The 17,197-nt window shown below is 42.2% G+C and overlaps 1 protein-coding gene across 4 annotated transcripts in view; it reads left to right on the top strand.

Moving 5' to 3' along the window:
* The first annotated feature begins 1,025 nt into the window (after positions 1-1,025).
* The window catches only part of YWHAZ (tyrosine 3-monooxygenase/tryptophan 5-monooxygenase activation protein zeta), a 32,402-nt gene continuing 16,230 nt past the window's right edge, over positions 1,026-17,197 (top strand). Inside the window, exons 1-3 of one of the 4 annotated variants that reach the window (XM_042972625.1) lie at positions 1,026-1,044; positions 2,187-2,374; positions 5,340-5,644. In XM_042972625.1, coding sequence (XP_042828559.1) covers positions 5,351-5,644 — 294 coding nt within the window. In that variant the 5' untranslated portion in view covers positions 1,026-1,044; positions 2,187-2,374; positions 5,340-5,350. Of the gene's footprint in view, positions 1,045-1,466; positions 1,484-1,761; positions 1,858-2,183; positions 2,375-5,339; positions 5,645-17,197 lie in introns of those variants that run through there. The other 3 variants (XM_042972626.1, XM_042972623.1, XM_042972624.1) reach the window with 3 other exon arrangements.

Here is a 17,197-nt window from a genome sequence, read left to right as displayed (position 1 = left end):
GGTGCCATGCCTAGCACAAAAGCAAAGAGAACTTAAAAGGAAAGGGTTTTGAAATAGTTCCTTTGAGTCACTCTCACAAAGAATTTACTTGGGAGTCAAAGAACAGTGACTTTACCATCTCAGAAATATAACCCTGATCAATTTGTTCACCCATTCAGCCTAGCATGAATCTGTCCAGATGCGGAAACGGGGGGGGGGGGGGAATAAAAAACCCCGAAACTGGAAAACTCTCTTCCTGGTTTGTGCTTTACTGTCTAAATGCCAGCGGGAATTTCAGGCAAAACGTAATTTGCAGACCAGTCTGTGTTAGAAACACTGTATCCAACATACAGAACAGACAAGGCGCCGCAAGAGCGAGGAAAGATTTTACGTGTCTGCGATTGACAAATTCAATCCTCTGGACAACTTGAGGCTGACCTCTTCAGAGGCTCCTTTGTCAGCTGTGCCTCAAGGCAGGTCTCCTAGTAGGTGCTCAATAAAGGTATGTTGGGAAGAAAAAAAGAGACAGCCCAAGAAAGACTCTTTACGATACAGAACAAACTGATGGTTACCAGAGGGGAGGGAGGGAGGGAGATGGGGGAAATAGGGGATGGGAGTTAAAGAGTACATTTATGAGGAGGGGAAAAAAAAAAGGATAGGTTGGAAAAATCTGTAAGGCCAAGATGGAGTGTGCCAAAGGTAGTAGGGAGATTTCTGAGTTCTCACTGCAACTATAAACTTAGAGGACTTTTGCAACTGGTTTTGCAGCTCATCCAAGCGCTAATCTTTTCTTAGCTCTAACACATTTAAAGGGAGAAGAGGCAGAGGCACTTTACACCGTCGATGTACCTCTTTGAACTTCCTTAAGTTGACTGGGCGGAGGCTCTACCGTTTTAGGTCCGCCCGTTTGTGCGGCACCTGCAATTTCCGCTCCTCACTTTACCCTCTTCCTGGCTCCAGGTCCTCGCTCCTGGCCCCGCCTGCGGCCCCCTTCCACTGCCCGCTGGGTCAGCGGGGTCCCTGGGAACTACCACGTCCCGCAAACCTTGCTTCAGGAGAAAACAGGTAATGAATGATCTTTAGGTTTTAAATCACTGCAACATGAAGTCTTCAATTGGACGCATGATTTGGATGGAAAAATCTGATCTACGAGAAACGAGTCAGTACGGTCCAACCTCCGCTCTTTGCCTCTCTTCGTGTTACGGTTTCCAGGATCACCCGAACCCTCCATCTAAGAGAGCTGCCGTCTCCTCTCGGGAGTTGTAGGCTTTCTGAAAGCGGCGGCCTCTCCTTCCAGGCCTCACCTCCCGCCAGCTCCGCCCCGCCCGACCCACCTCACCCCCGCTTCGCGCCCCCATTGTCCTCTCGCAGCTGTCACAGCGCGCACATCCCGAGGCCCCGATTGGAAAACCTTCCCGTCACTCAGCCCACACTCCGGGGCCGGACGCCTCACTCCCTACTCCGAGCCTTAAAAGGTCTAAGGCCGCTTTCCGCGAGCCAGCAGGTAGAGCCGCGGCGGCGGAAGGGAGGAAGGGAGGGGCTGCGCGCTCAGGTTGGCCCCGCCTGGCGACGGGGTGCGGCGGGCTGAGGGGGCAGCGCACCACACCGCCCTTCCCCGACCGTCTGACCGCGCCCTCCCCCGCCACCCCCAAGGCCTGATCACAATGCCAGAGCGGCGGAGCCACTCGCGTAACCCAGCCCCCGGCCGGCCCAGGAGGCAGTTAACCACCGCGGGGCACGGAGGGCGGGGCGGACCAGGGCGCCTGGAAGGGGATGGGGGGGGGGGGGGATGTGAAAGGTCCCGGATGTTGCTGAACCGGAGCCCCTTCTAGAGGGAGTGACTGGCGCAGGCGCAGAAGGGCCGCACGGAAAACCAAGGTGGGGGTGGGGAGGAATTTCCTTCTTGCTGGTTTTGAGGAAGAGTGAGCCTGGGAAGGTTGCGGGGGATCCGAGGGGAAGGCGAGGTAGGAAGGTAGTGGTGGGGGGAGGGGGAAAAGGAAAAGGAAGGAGCTTCCTGCCCAGGCTCACTCTCCCAAGAGCAGAGAAGTTGGGAGCTGAGAGGGCTGGGGAGGAGTGCTGGTAGCGGGAGAGGTGGTGCGCTCCGCCGCTCGCCCTCTAGCGCGGGCGGGCAGGACGCGCGCGCTAGGGAGCGGCGGTTGCACTGGGCCCCCAGAGCTGTGGGCACCAATCAACGGTTGCCATAGCAGCGTTTGACGTCATCGTGCGTGTGGTGCCCCTGCTGCCGGGGCTGGTGATTGGAGGAAACCCCGTGTCTGCGGAGCGGCTGTAGCCTGTGAGCAGCGAGATCCAGGGACAGAGTCTCAGCCTCGCCGCTGCCGCCCAGAGACTGCTGAGCCCCCGTCCGTCCGTCCGCCGCCACCCACTCCAGGCACAGGTAAGAGACCCGGCCGCCGCCGCCTCGTCCTACTCCTTCCTTTCCCAGACCAGCCTTCGGAAAGCGCGGGCGCCGTCCCCGCTCCACAGCCCCTCAGCCCCGCTCGCCCGGCGGTAGCGGCGCTGGGCTGAGGCGGAGTCTCCTCAGGCGGAGACGGGCGGCGGCTTTTCCGCTGGGTTCGGGCGGGCGGCTCGCGGCCGCCTCGGGCTGCTTGCTTCCGGATCGACGCCTTGGCCCCGATAAGCTCCGGTTCCCGGTCCCCGTCCCCCGGGTGGAATGGGCGCCCACACGCGAGATCCCCAGGGACCCGCCCGGCCTCCGGCTCCCGGGGGTGACCGAGGCTCCGCTGGGCGCGATCCGTTCCCACCCTTGCCGCCCCCCCCCCCAAAGCCCCTTCCTCGTCGCCGCCCAGCCTCCCGCTTCCGCCCGAGATAATGACTCGGCGGCTGCGGGCATTGCAGTGGCGCAGGTGAGGCCGCCCCCTCCCCTCGCCGCCCTCCCCTCCCCCTGCCTCTCCCGCCCGCTCCTCGGCGCAGCCTCCGCGCCCCGCGCTGCGGCGACGGCACCCAGCCCTCCCCCACCCGGGCGGCGCGGCGGCAGGGCCGGGCCTGGGGACCGGGCCGCGAGCCGAGGCTGGGCCGGAGGCGCCCGCCAGGTACGCGAGGGCGAGGCCGCCCTTCTGGCACGGGCGGGAGCCGGCTCCGGGGTGGGGCTGGCCTGGGACCCGGGGCCGAATTTCCTGGGTTCCGCGGTAGGGTGGGGGATGGGGCTGGGGTTTTTTTGTTTTGTTTTGTTTTTTTGTTTTTCCTTCGGGTGCATGGGGGCTGTGCGCCCAGGGCGGGGGATAGAGAAGAGAATGGGGAAGACGGTGGGCCGGCGTCTCGCTCGTCTGTCTGGTGGGCTTGAACCGAGGGTCCCCGTGCTCGCTTTTTAGATGGTGACCTCCTCTTCGGGCGGGTAAGGCTGAGCGTAACAGCCGGCTGTGGCCCCGCTCGCCTGGGTGTGGCTCTTGCCCCCTCCCCCACCTGCTGCAGCTGTCGGGTCCTTATAGACTAAATGAGCACCAGCGGTGTCCGGTGGCGGAGGAGACGCGGGTGGGAGAGTGGGGTGTGTCCGCCGCCCGGCCGGTCGTGGTTCCGCTTCTGCGGGCGGCGCTGGCGTCTCTGCCCCCGGGGCGGGCGGGCTGCTCCCCCCCCCCTCTTCCCCGGCTCGGGCGGGGGCGCGCTGCTCCTCCCTCTTGCTCTGGTGGGGGGAATTAACACTCGGCGGTAGGTTGGGCTCCTTGACACAGATCCGCCATGACAAAGAGGGAGAATCGGGGACTTGGGCGGAGCCAAGGAGGGGTGGTTGCGGATAGCGCGGACGGAAGGATTTGCACTTTAAAGTCAAGGTCTGCCAGTGTTCGTTTCACCTCACTCGACGTCTTAACGTTGGTTAAGGGTTAAATGGGTGCGGCTAGTCTTCTCCGCAGTAAAGAGGCGAGGCCTTGGAGTACTAGTTACTGTGTGAGAAGCCCGATCCACTTCCCCTTGTACCAGAGGGGTTGGGGAGAGAAACCTTTGTACTGGTTTTTGTAATTTTTCGTTAGAAGCAGCATTAACCTAAGAGCGTTCTCGAGATCCTAGGGGGAAAATTAGTAATTTTGAGGGGTGTGGAGGGTATGTAATCATAAATTTTAAATAGTTTCGCTTTGACACGGTATCCCTTGCACCCAAGCTAGGTGATTACTTGTTCACCTTGTTCCGATTTGGCTTTAAAAAAGAAGTATTGTGGGATTTTCCTGAGAAGGTGAAGGATCTGATACCGGGTGTCAATTCTTCTAGTGACAGTGGCTCTTCTGTTCACCTTTTAATAGTGCACTTCAGGCTCTATATTTACCACTTGCTGTGGGATCAGGGTATGGTTTAGCATCTTTCTGTGCTGTTTTAGCACCTTTCAAAAGGATCTCTTTAAGGAAAAGTATAACGGGTAAGTTAAAAAAGGTCTAGGGAACTTGAAGATGAGAGAGAATTAGGTGGGAAGTTATGGTAAGGGCAGCTTGAGTGATCATATAACCAGTTAAATTTTGACTACTGGAAACAATGCAATAACTCTGCATTTAAGCTAGAGCAGTGACATAAGAAACACCAATCACACTAGAAGCACTTAATAAATACATCTTAGTGCTCACATGAAGGTAAGAGTCAGGACTCATGGATGTGTCTTTAAAGCATGTATGTGTATAACAAGGTACAGGTAGATGAGGTGTTAGGGTCTGTTAGATGGCAAAGGCGAGGTTGTTTGTTTTGTATTCAAAATGCCTTAAATCAAGCAGTTTGGCCCGTTCTTCCGGAAAATTATCATGCCAAGATCAGCTGTCAAGTGTTGCAGAGATCACTGGGTTTGGGGTGGGAGTAATACCAATAAAATGTAAACTTAAATGCTGCTGACTATAACAGTAGGTATTATTAAAATGAACAGACACGAATTACATTAAGCTGACTTGAATCATGGTTCTGGAAAAATGGTAGAGGTTGTAACGTTCCTCATTGGTACTGCTTTCACTAAAGAAAAACTGCTGACTTTTGGATTATTTAGGATATTGGAAATTGGAATTGAGATTTTGGCCAAGTAAGGTAAGGGATGGATTTTAAGGTAGCCTTTTGATCAAATGTGCTTTGACTTTATGTGAAATTAGAATCTTCTGAGCAAAGATGATGTAATGCAATTTTAGTTTTGCTACATTTATGTTAATGGCTTTAAATTTGCCCCCCTGAAGGCTGAGGGCATTCTCCCTTCTCCCTTCCCTTTTTTTTTTTTTTCTTCCTCTTGTCATCCTTTTGTAGGGCTGCATTAAATTCCTCATGTGAAGACTCTTCCACAGGCAATTAGGTTTGAGGTGTTAATCTAACATTTACAAAAGGTATAATACTGAGTCTTTATTTTCATGGAAAAAATATCTGAATGTTACTTTTTTTCCCTGCAGAACATCCAGTCATGGATAAAAATGAGCTGGTGCAGAAGGCCAAGCTGGCCGAGCAGGCTGAGCGATATGATGACATGGCAGCCTGCATGAAGTCTGTAACTGAGCAAGGAGCTGAATTATCCAATGAGGAGAGGAATCTTCTCTCAGTTGCTTATAAAAATGTTGTAGGAGCCCGTAGGTCATCTTGGAGGGTCGTCTCAAGTATTGAGCAAAAGACGGAAGGTGCTGAGAAAAAACAGCAGATGGCTCGAGAATACAGAGAGAAAATTGAGACCGAGCTCAGAGATATCTGCAATGATGTACTGGTGAGAACCAAACATTCAGTCTAGCTTCACTATGATATAGGATTCCTATAATGAATATCAGGTGTTGGTCTCAACTTTTTCTTCCTTTGGTTTTTCTTTTCCTTTATAAAATTGAGCGTTCTCAATTTGGAAGTCTTCAGGGTGTCATTACTAAAAGGTTATTAAAACAGTTGTAGTTAAGCTTGTGTAAATTAAATGGAATACTGATTATCAGTCACTTCAGGTAGACTAAAAAAGACTGGTAGTATATTTTATACTAATTGAAAAGATAAAAGTATTTCTGTTGTGGTCAGGGTGTTTGTAGTAGTTCTAGAACTCATTTTCTTAAATGTACATCTGTGGATACAGGAATTTGCATATCTTGTTTTATGTATGAGAGATGTAATAGAAGACTGATTACAGACTTAATACCCTTCCTTGGTTTAGCCAGTATAATGTAATGAATTAGCTATGCCAAAAATCATGGCTTCAGAGTTGCTTTTTGCCTCTTCTTGCATTTAAGTGTTAGAGGTCAACTTTGACAACTAGAGTAAAAAATCATGAATAACTCAAACCTGATTTTTTTCAGGTTCAGTCAAGAAGTAGTTTTAGAATTCAGTACCTATTATTTTGAAGCACTGCTTCTCTAAGAAGCTTAAAAGAATAGAACATAGCAATATTCCTTAACACACAAGTCTTTAATTACTAGTAGAATAGCTCTACATCCTAAATTATGAATATTTTCCTGAAATGGTACTTTCTTCATGCTGTCTTTTTTTTTTTTTTTTTTAAATTTTTTTTTAAACGTTTATTTATTATTGAGAGACAGAGAAAGACAGAGCATGAGGATGGAGGAGGGGCCCAGAGACGAGACACAGAATCCGAAATAGGCTCTAGGCTCTGAGCTGTCAGCACAGAGCCCCATGCGGGGCTCGAACCCACAAACTGCAAGATCATGACCTGAGCCAAAGTCGGATGCTTAACCGACTGAGCCACCCAGGCGCCCCAGTGCTGTCTTTTAAAGAACAATATTTTTTATCTTAGTTAACATGGGTTCACAAAATCTTCTCATGTATTATCTTTCTTCGGTGCTTTTTTGTTTTTTATTTAAAATCTTCACGTTGGTAGGTGTCATTTATTTTTAAGATGGGAAAGGAATTCCATGTTTTTATTAAGGCTAAATAACATGTTTATTTTGTGGTTTGCTAAGGTAATAAGAATATTTAAAATTCAAAAATAATGTTTTTCTGTAATAAAAAAATGTGTTGGGTGTTTTCCCCCCCTTACTCTCTTTACTGACTAGTACCTGCATACATGATACTGAATTTTGTAGCTCTGGTGGTTTTCCCCCAATTATTATACCTGATAGATTAGATAATTTTTATTTTGGTTTCAAAGAGTTTGTTGGCTTAGGAGTAAAAGGGGATGTAGTAACATTTTACTTTCTACTAATAAGCTTCTTTGCTATTTCAGGTAGGTATTTGCATGTTTTCCCCATATAAGGTCTAAAAGCTCCTGTCATTGTGAGGATTTTCCTAGGAAAAGACTAGCAGTTTTAATTTTGTTTTCCTTTTGTTTCCTTACCAAGAAAAAAAAAATACTGCAAAGGATCAGTGGATGAGAATAACTAGATTAATCTGTAAATACCTTCTGTTTGTCGATTATTAATGGGGTTTGATATTGGTGACTACCCATGTTATCCTTCAGAATAGTACTGGCCTCTCACCAAGCCTGAGTGAAATTTCCACCTTGAGCATATAGATAAAGCAAAGTTGAATAATTCCTTCACTATACAAAAGCTAAACAAAGTTTTGCTTCCAGCCTTGGTCTTTTGGTGATCTAAAAGTAGATCTTTCAGCTCTGCTCTGTTAGTGGTCTTTGCGTGGTTCATGCTTCCTAACATATAGTATGTACTCAAGTATTTGCTAAGAAAATGAACAAAAAGGCTTCTTTTGGAAAGAGGGTAGTAGAACTAGGTCAGCAGCACTGCTAATTTTCCAAGGCCTTTTCTGTTTCATCTTGGGAAAATTCAGTATTTACAGATATTGTGGTTCTTTACAAGTAGGCCTATCATCTTTTTTCAAACAGGTCATGTTGGCTCTGGAAATAGCTTACATAAAATTCCTTTTTCCCCTTCAAATAAAATGGAAGAATAAAATACGGAAGAACTGCCATTTCTCGTAGAGAAAAAATTTTTTGATGTACTTGATGATTAGTGAAAGGTTTTAGTTATATTTTAAGGTCTCACTTACATGGTAAAAAGTAATCATAATTTTTATTCTAGCTTTTTCTGAACTTTGATTTTTTTTTTTTTTTTCATTTGAGAAAAATAAGCAGGTAATCCCTTTTCAGAATTTAATGTTTTTGTTGCGGTTGCATCAGTGATGAACCAGACTTCATTGTTCTATCAAGCACCTATATGATACTGGCTAAGATCTTTTCTCATAAAAAGGAGCTAAGTTTTTCTAAAGAGCTTTTTAGTTGTTATAAAATGGTGACTTCCATTCTGGTTATATGCATTTATCAAGTGTTTAATTTATACCATTTACTAAACAAAGAGTAGCCTTGTCACTTTGTGCAAGAATTGTAGAACATTACTGTGGAAAATGGTCACAGGCATATTCTTGACAACATGGAGTTCTCTTTATGCTAGAGAACTTGGGGTTCTTCCTTGTGTTGTTAATTTGAAGTTTGCAATATGTGAACTAATGCAGTCTGCCTTTTCCTGCCAGATCTTAGACCAAAAGCTCTCTTGGTAGTCAGGCAGGGACCCAACACTAGTGATCTCTAATACCTCCTCTGCATAAACCCACAAGAAGAAGCTAAAAATTGGACAGTTTTTTCTTGAACATGAAATGACAAAATGAGGAAATCTATACTAGAAAACCCAGTTCAAGTTCAAAGAAGAATGTAGTGGTGTAAAAAGAATGCCAGGTTTTGAGTCAGACCAACCTAAAAAAAAATTTTGTTTTGTTTTGTTTATTTATTTTTGAGAAACAGAGAGAGACAGAGTGTGAGCAGCTGAGGGTCAGAGAGAGAGGGAGACACGGAACCTGAAGCAGACTTCAGGCTCGGAGCTGTCAGCACAGAACCCAACACAGGGCTCAAACTCACGAACCACAAGATCGTGACCTGAGCTGAAGTTGGACGCTTAACCGACTGAGCCACTCAGGCTCCCAGTTGAGTCAGACCAACTTTTAACCATCTAATAGTTGCAAGGCCTAAGGAAATCATGCGGTCCCTCTGAGAAAATGGAGTTCAATTAGAATGTCTACCCTGTAAGATTGTGATGGAGAATGAAATCAGGAGTCTCTTAACTAAAGAGTCTAGGAATGGGATTTAAATCCAAGAAGCCTTAAAAACTGTATTTTTGTGGGGCAGAGGGTCCATACTGACCAGTAAATTTTCTGAAGTTGTATTAAAAAATTTGAAAGCCACAGGAGTAAGACAACAGCTTATAGGAGGTGAAGCAGTAAAATCTTGAATCTAGCATTTGTAACAGTTGGCAACAGTAGGAGAGTAACAGTAATAGTTAACTCAGTTAATTTGACTGAATTCAATTTTATTAAGTTTTTCTACATTTTTATTTGCCCAGGGCACTTTTAAGGTGTGGTTGCTAGGCATTGGTTTTTATCTCCAGGCTACAGAACTGCTATTAAGCAGCTAAGAAACCAGGTAGCTTTGGGGGCTTTCCTGGTCTGAATATCTTCATATGTGCCTTGGGCTTTGAAAACCGCTGTATGCAATTGTAGGGTGAAAATCACTACGCAGCTCATTTATTGGAATAAGTGCTTCTCAAAAGAATTCTACAGTTATACTCATCTTTACCACTTAATAAATACAATATTTTTTTTTTTTAATTTTTTTTTTCAACGTTTTTTATTTATTTTTGGGACAGAGAGAGACAGAGCATGAATGGGGGAGGGGCAGAGAGAGAGGGAGACACAGAATCGGAAACAGGCTCCAGGCTCCGAGCCATCAGCCCAGAGCCTGACGCGGGGCTCGAACTCACGGACCGCGAGATCGTGACCTGGCTGAAGTCGGACGCTTAACCGACTGCGCCACCCAGGCGCCCTAAATACAATATTTTTTGAAGAGTTAATCGTGATAAGCAGTAAGTATTGCACCTGGTAAGGTGTTTTATACAGTTGGGAAGTCCGAGGTGTATGATAGGGAAATGAAAGAAAATAAAAGGAGAATAGAAAGGCAGGTGTTTACTGTCTGGTGGGAAGGGGAAGAATAATCAACAACTTAAGAGCACCAGGCTACCTATCCTTTTCCAGTATAGCAGTACTTCAGTAAGAATAGAGTATGTTCAGGGCACCTGGGTGGCTCAGTCCGTTAAACATCTGACTCTTGATTTCAGGCTCAGGTCATGATCTCAGGGTTTGTGGGATCAGGCTTTGCACTGCTAAAGATTCTCTCGAGCTCTCTCTCCCTGCTCCTCCCGACTCACTTGCATGTGAGTGCTCTTTCTCTCCTTCTCCCCCTCTCTCAAATAAACTTAAAAAAGAATGGGGTGCTTTCTACCTGTTCTAGTAAGAGATAGACGTGGAGATGTTTAGTTTTAGTCATAAGATGAGCCGTGAAGATTATTATTAGTGTGTTAAAAGCAAACTGAGGAAATGATTAAAGGACTTAAAGTTGGGATTAGAGTGAAAAACACCTGAGTTAAAATCCCAAAAGTATAGGAAGGACAGGCATACTTCTAAAATAATGATCCAACTCTTAGAATCTACCGAAGAGAAAGGAAGAAATTGTTTGCAGCCCCAGCAGAGGCATTTTGAATTAGAAAGGTGGAAAATAAGCTACTTTAGAGTTATTTATAATAGCTTACCAAGAACAATTTTGCTTTTCATTTTTTAAGAACACTCAGCTTTTTTGTTAAAGAAATCCTACTGGTAATACCTCAGTAGTGGTACAGTAGAGGCATCCTAATTAATTGGTTAATTGAAAAGTAGTCTGCAATCATACTTGTTTTAAACCTTTGTTTTAAATGAAAATGTAGATGTTTATATGTGTTCTGTTGTCTGTTTTTAATGTGAGACCAAGACTGTTTTTTTAAGTTTTATTTATTTATTTTGGGAGAGACAGAGTGTGAGTGCGGGGGGAGGGGTAGAGAGAGGGAGAGAGAAAATCCCAAGTAGGCTGCACACTGTGAGAACTGTGAGATCATGACCTGAGCCGAAGCCTAGAGTTGGACACTTAACCAACTGAGCCACCCACGTGCTCCCCATAACCTTTTCAAATACTTTGCTAACTACTCCTACAGATGAATCCTTTATAAAATACATTTTGGGTTTGCATAGTAGAGTGAGAACATAAATGTTTGATAAACAGTCAGTACAGAATCCTAGAAATGTGTAATTGTTTCTAATCTTTCAGTTGTTGAACCCAGGTGATTTTTCTGTGCGTGACTCTCCTTTAAAAACTAGTTGTTCCAAAGCACTTAATTTAGTTTTCATAGTAACCTACCTTTTCACACTCGTATTTCCTAATATTTAGGTAGCATAACATTTTAAGTAATTAATAGCCAGTTTAGCGTGGTTTGGAAACAAATATTGGATTGTTCATTGGATATCTTAAACAGATACCAGTAACTGCTGGTAGAAGCTGAGGGGGATTCCAGAGAATATCTGAAAAGCCTACTATCCTCAGGCATTTAGCCCAAGTCATGGTCATTGTCCTGTTTGCTTAGCTAGGAGTGAAGAATGTAGTATAATTTAGGTTGTCAATTGAGTGAAATTTGGCTAATTCAGCACATTACGGTTTTGTAGAAGAGTTGTTGCATTCAGGATCATTCTATCAGAACATTGGGTGGAGAGAACATCGGTTCCTTTAAAATGCTTTTTCAGTAATATTGCAAGAGATGAGACTAGGAGAGATGGGTACTGGTTAGATCATATTACACTATTATACCTACTGTATATACACCTAGTATAGTGCTGTAAACTAAGGAATGGGTGACTTCAAAGGACAGGAAAAAATTTCAGCAAAGAAAATGACACCAGGGGCATATGGTTGGTACAGTCGGTTAAGCATCTGACTCTTGATCTGGCTCAGGTCGTCATCTCAAGAGTTTGTGAGGTTGAGCCCTGCATCAGGCTCTGTGCTGATGGTGCGGAGCCTGCTTGGGATTCTGTCTCTCCTTCTCTCTGCACCTCCCCCCCTCCACCCCCCTTGTTCTGTCTCTCTCTCTCAAAAAATTTTAAAAAATGACACCAAATTTTGCCTCTTAGAAGGTGGGTTGGTAGGCGAAAAAGAAAATCAGAGCTTTTATAATGTGGCAGATTTTTTGAAGATTTGATCTTTGACGGTCTGGTTCTGTTCTTTGGACTCATTTTCTCCTTTTACTAATACCAGAATAGATTCTCACTGCCTTCCATTTTATAGTTAATCATTATTTATACATTTATCTTGTTTTTATAATTGAGGCTCTAACCTATGAAAGACTTTTTTACCCCGTGAATATAGTATCTACATTCTATATAGATACTCTTTCTATATTTTCTATATATCTATGGTGGTTCAGGCACATAAAGGGAGCCCAGTATATGAAATAGTTTGGCCTTTATAATATTGAATTAAATGTTATTGGGCTATTGAGATTAATTTGACTACGTATTTTTGATCCCAAAAGTAGGCAGTCTTTGGTGCATTCACATTGAAGAATGTGTCTATGTATGAAAAAAAATTTTTTTTAAGTTTAAATTAAAGATATTCAGATGTCAACCATGTTTTAGAAAACTTACTGTAGTCCACTGAAATTATAATAGGTATTAGAGTATTGTTTTTCCTAGAATTTCAGAGATCCCTATTGTGATTTCATCCTCATTCTTGCAGCTCTTTATTATGATGGTTTTACATTGAGAGTAAACACTGCTCTTTAGGAGATTTAGGATTGCTGTCAGTTTCAATATGTCAAAAGCTAGAGTTCATCTTTCTTTTGAAATTACCTGTCCTTTTGTCTACCTAATTTTAGCAGTTCTGTGCTGCATACAGCTCTTATATATCTGTAAAACACTGGTTTCCTTCTCTCTGACTGCTCTTTGTCAAAATCCCATACACAAAGCCTTTGGGTCTAGTTTGGTCTTAACCACTCACTGTTCCTGTTACAAACCATTGCTAATTCCCATCTTTATGGCCTGATGATTTCTGCTTCATTATGATTTAGAATTTACTTTTATCCTGTTCTTTTTTTTTTTTTTTCAACTAAAGAGGATTGGCTCCATTCCTTCATTCTCCTTGAAAACAGGATAGACCATTGATGTTTATGGTATTTAATTAGATACTAAGCTTACCAATATTTTTTAGGTAGCACAGATTTGAACTGGCTTGGGAGGAATGGTGTGCTTAGCCACTGTGTCTCAACAGTTCCCAGTGTATTTGGTACATTTCTGTGCAACAGGTCATTCTTCATTTGTTCTCTCTGAATGAAAATGTGGTACCAGTTGTCATTTGTGGTTGATTTAGTTTTGCATTTTTTGGTAAGATACAATGTGTGACATAAGTACATCTTGTCAGAATTCACTAGTTATTTTCTAGTGGCTTGCCTATTTGTTTATAGCTACAGTTGGCTCTTGGGGCAACAAAGCATGAATTTATAGCTAGCTGATTAATTTATTAGCATGGTCCTATGGTATGCACATGCACATTTGTTTACATTGAGATAGATAACTAAAAGATTTCAGCATAAAAACTTTTGTCAGTTTCTTTTGACAGAATTTGTTGTGAGCATTCTTTCCTTCTCCCCTAAATGAAAATATGCTTACAGTGGGGTTAGCCATAGGCAGGATGGCAAGGTGAGAATGTAAGGACAGTCAAATGTTAATATGTAGAGTTAAGTAGACCAAAAGAAGACGGTTGACCTCCTGTATGCCTGTTCTTTTTGTTTTGTTTTGTTTTGTTTTGTTTTTAATCTAAGAAAGACCCTGTTGGATTTAATTTGTAAGGAGTGCCCAATTTTTGTTATATTGGGATTTCATTTATTTGAATTGTTTAATGAGAAGTTAAAAACGCTTTTCAGGGGAGGTTAATTGCCTTCTTGAAAATAGCTTTTGGGATCTAGGAGTTTTTTTTTAATTAGTATTACTAAGGAACCGAAACCAGTCTGAACTGAGGGTTTCTCATCTTAATTGATTAATTACAAATGCTTTTTTGAAAAAAACCTTTTTTTCCTTTTTTTGCTTCTTAACACGTATAATAAACACCATTCCCAGAGTTTAGAAGGACATAGACCTACTTGGACCACATTTAACAGAGGGACATTTAATGAAAATTCTACCCCAAATGCATTACTTTTAAAATGTGATTCTGTGGAATTGACAGTTGAGGGCAGCATTATGTGTAGGCAGGCTGGAGTATACTTAGAACAAGTAAGTTCTCAATTCAGTGATTTGAATTGTACTGCTGTGTTTGGAAGAGGTTTGGAAATATGACATCCCAAAGTGATCAAGCCCTTTGTTACGAATAATGACTTTTCCTTCCAGTTCCCCCTTTGGTTGTTTTCATCTGATAGAGGGGATTGTCATCAGAGTGTTAATTTAATTGGATCACAGGAATAAGACTTGAAGAATAATCTTGTGAAATTCTTCTAAAAATAAAGGAAAGCATATACAACCTTTAAAGGATGATAGAATCTAACAGGCTATGCAGACTTTTAGGCGTTGATTTTTTTTTTTTTTTTTTTTTTTTGATTTTGGGGCAAGTGATTACATTCCTGTGACTTTCTACATCTTCAATATGGGAATGATGATAGTATCTACCTTTAGGATGTTAAGTCCTTTGCTCTTAAAAAATCTTGACAACTTAGGAAAATAGACACAAATAATATGAGAGGGGGAAGTACTTCATGTTGTTTGAATATGAAAGAACTGGTCTTCACCTCTTTTAAAAAACAGCTAACAAAATACAGTCCCACTAGGGAGTTTATACATACTATAAATCTGTGTATGTGCAAATTAAACACTGTCAAATTAGGTGTTTTAAACAAAAAGTGTTTTGTGATGGCAATACTGAGAAATGGGGCCTTGATCGGTGACTGCCCAGGTCAAGGTTGACACCAGCTTAGCAGGGGAGAAGAAGGAAAGCCCCCCAAGCATAGCAGGACAGTTTTACTAGTTACCACTTAATGGTCTATAAATTCTTTTTGGTACTTTCCACCATTTACTTTTAATCATTAGGAGCTACATTTTGAATATGAGGTAAAACATTGATTATCCTAAGATTATTTTGCTGGTATTAAGGATCCAAAGGCAGACAGTTCTCTGAACCTGATTTAACTTAGCATTTTTTCATACCACTTATTGTGAGTCTTTTCACCCAGTTAATATTTCAAAACATACATGCAAACTATTTTAGAACACCAGGCTTTCTATCACTTAAGTTTTCTGCAAATTATCTGTTGATTCATTTGGAGGGAAAAAATCAGGGAGCAACTGTTGCAGCTTTCGACAGGAATTAGAATGAAATTTCAGGCTGGCTTTGACATTCCTTAAACACCAGGGATAATATATCTTGGTTTTCTCAAATTCAGTTGTTGATTTTCTAGAAGTTAAATGGTGAAGATTTGGCATGTATTTATTAATGGCAAATGTGTTCAGTTAAGTGATTGGTCAGAATCCTCTGTGATCCCCATCCTTGAAGTGAAGCAGCTCTTGTTTTTTTCATACCATATGACCTTATTCATAGGCCAACATTGCATAGAAAAGTGGATTTAAGTAGAAATGTCTGCAAATTAGTTCTTGACACCACCTGATTAGTTAGCAGTTTTGGTGGGGCACTTAACTAATTGGTTGGAAGCAACTAATGGAAATTGCAGTTGAGAGAAAAGACGCCATTCCAGCCACAAGGGGGAGTAAGAGACTAATTTCCAAATCGATGGGCCCCTATTGCAACAAAACAATCCTGCTTTCTTTTGAAAATTTTAGATCTAGGAATGATAAAAGGCTCATTTGCTCTGCAAAATAAAGTGAAAGTTTTGGGAAGACTCTCCACAAGCGAATTGTGCAAGACTAGAAATTTGAACTTACACAGTGTGCTGTAAAATTGGAGTTAAATTTCCTGTTGAAGATGTTATTAAAAATGACTTTTGCAGGGTGTTATGAGGCTTGTAATTAAATAATAAAATAAATTGGAAGTTGAACTTTAGAATCATTGGATTTTAGGCTTGGAGGAGCATCCAGCCTAGTTTTTTTTTATTATCGCAGATTAGAAACTGAAGGTCAGAGGTTAGGTTACACCATAAGCATTAATATTTTTTGTCTCTCTCTTTTTTTTTTTTTTTTTTTTGAGGGAGAGAGATAGCATGAGTGGGAGGTGGGGAGAGAGAGGGAGAAAGAATCCCAAGCAGGCTCTGTGCCATTAGCATGGAACCCACGAAGCCATGAAATCATGACTTGAGCTGAAACCAAGAGTAAACCAACTGAGCCACCCAGGCTCCCAATATTTTTTGTCTTATCATTGTATATCACCTTAGTTGTAGATTGAGACATGATGTTTACTCTGTCATAAATGTATGAATTTTTAAGAGGGATTGGGGATTGTCAGAATAATGGAAAAATTATCACTGTGCTTAGTTTCGTTAAAAACAATGACTTCAGTTTTAGACTGTATTTTAGGGTTCTGTACTTAGCTGCAAATAATGAGAATCACATTTGGAGTCCTTTGTGCCTCAATTTCCTGCCCTTTTCCCTTTTAACCACTGGCATTTTTCATTCATGATTTGTATGAAAACAGAAAATTTGTATCTTAATGTCTTCATTTGTTTTCATGGAAGAGGGCCATGGTAGTACAATTTGAAACAGAGGAGTGGGTCTTTCCCATTCACATATTTGGTGAAGTCAAGTCAAAGGCGGCTTACTCCAGGTATATTTTCAAATTGCAGTCCGTAAATATCTTATTAAAAGTTCTTTTGCTTTGATATTCTGGGGCTATTTTACTAGTTGCAAATGACATTTTATGTATAGTTATCAAGGGAAATTAAATTTAGCTCTGTTGGGATACTCAAAGAAAAAGTGGGACCCTTTCCCACCCTTTATATTTTTATTTACAAATGCATCATCACTTGTTTCTTGCTGTTTCTCTCCTAAATAGAAATTTTACCAACCCAATAATAAAATTTGAAAAACATAATTGAGTATAAGAGCGGTATGTGGATGGAGAGCAAACTCACTGGTATTATCATGTTCTAGAAATAGTCGCTATTAAAAAGAATTTTTCCTTTAAAATTTACTTTTATGTAATAATTATAGTATTAAATAGCTAAAAGAGAAAACGATCTTATCTACATATGGTAGTTAAATTGTCTTTCTGACCAGTTATCTTATTTTTTAACTTCAATTTTGAAATAATTTCAAACCTGGAGGAAAAAATTGGAAAACAAGTATGATATATTTCCCATATATCCTTTACCTGATTTCCCCATATGTTAACATGTCCTATGACCACAGTATCATTATCAAAATCAGTATTTTATAAAATAACTGATGAAAGAAACTACATAACCTATAGAATTTATTCACAAATAGTACCACTATAACCTTCTAATTCTTTTCCAGAATTTAATCCAGGTTC

This window comes from Panthera tigris, chromosome F2 (genome assembly GCF_018350195.1).
Source record: "Panthera tigris isolate Pti1 chromosome F2, P.tigris_Pti1_mat1.1, whole genome shotgun sequence".
Lineage (NCBI taxonomy): Eukaryota > Metazoa > Chordata > Mammalia > Carnivora > Felidae > Panthera > Panthera tigris.
Note: the sequence above shows the minus strand (reverse complement) of the source record. Positions and strands in the feature narration are given on the sequence as shown.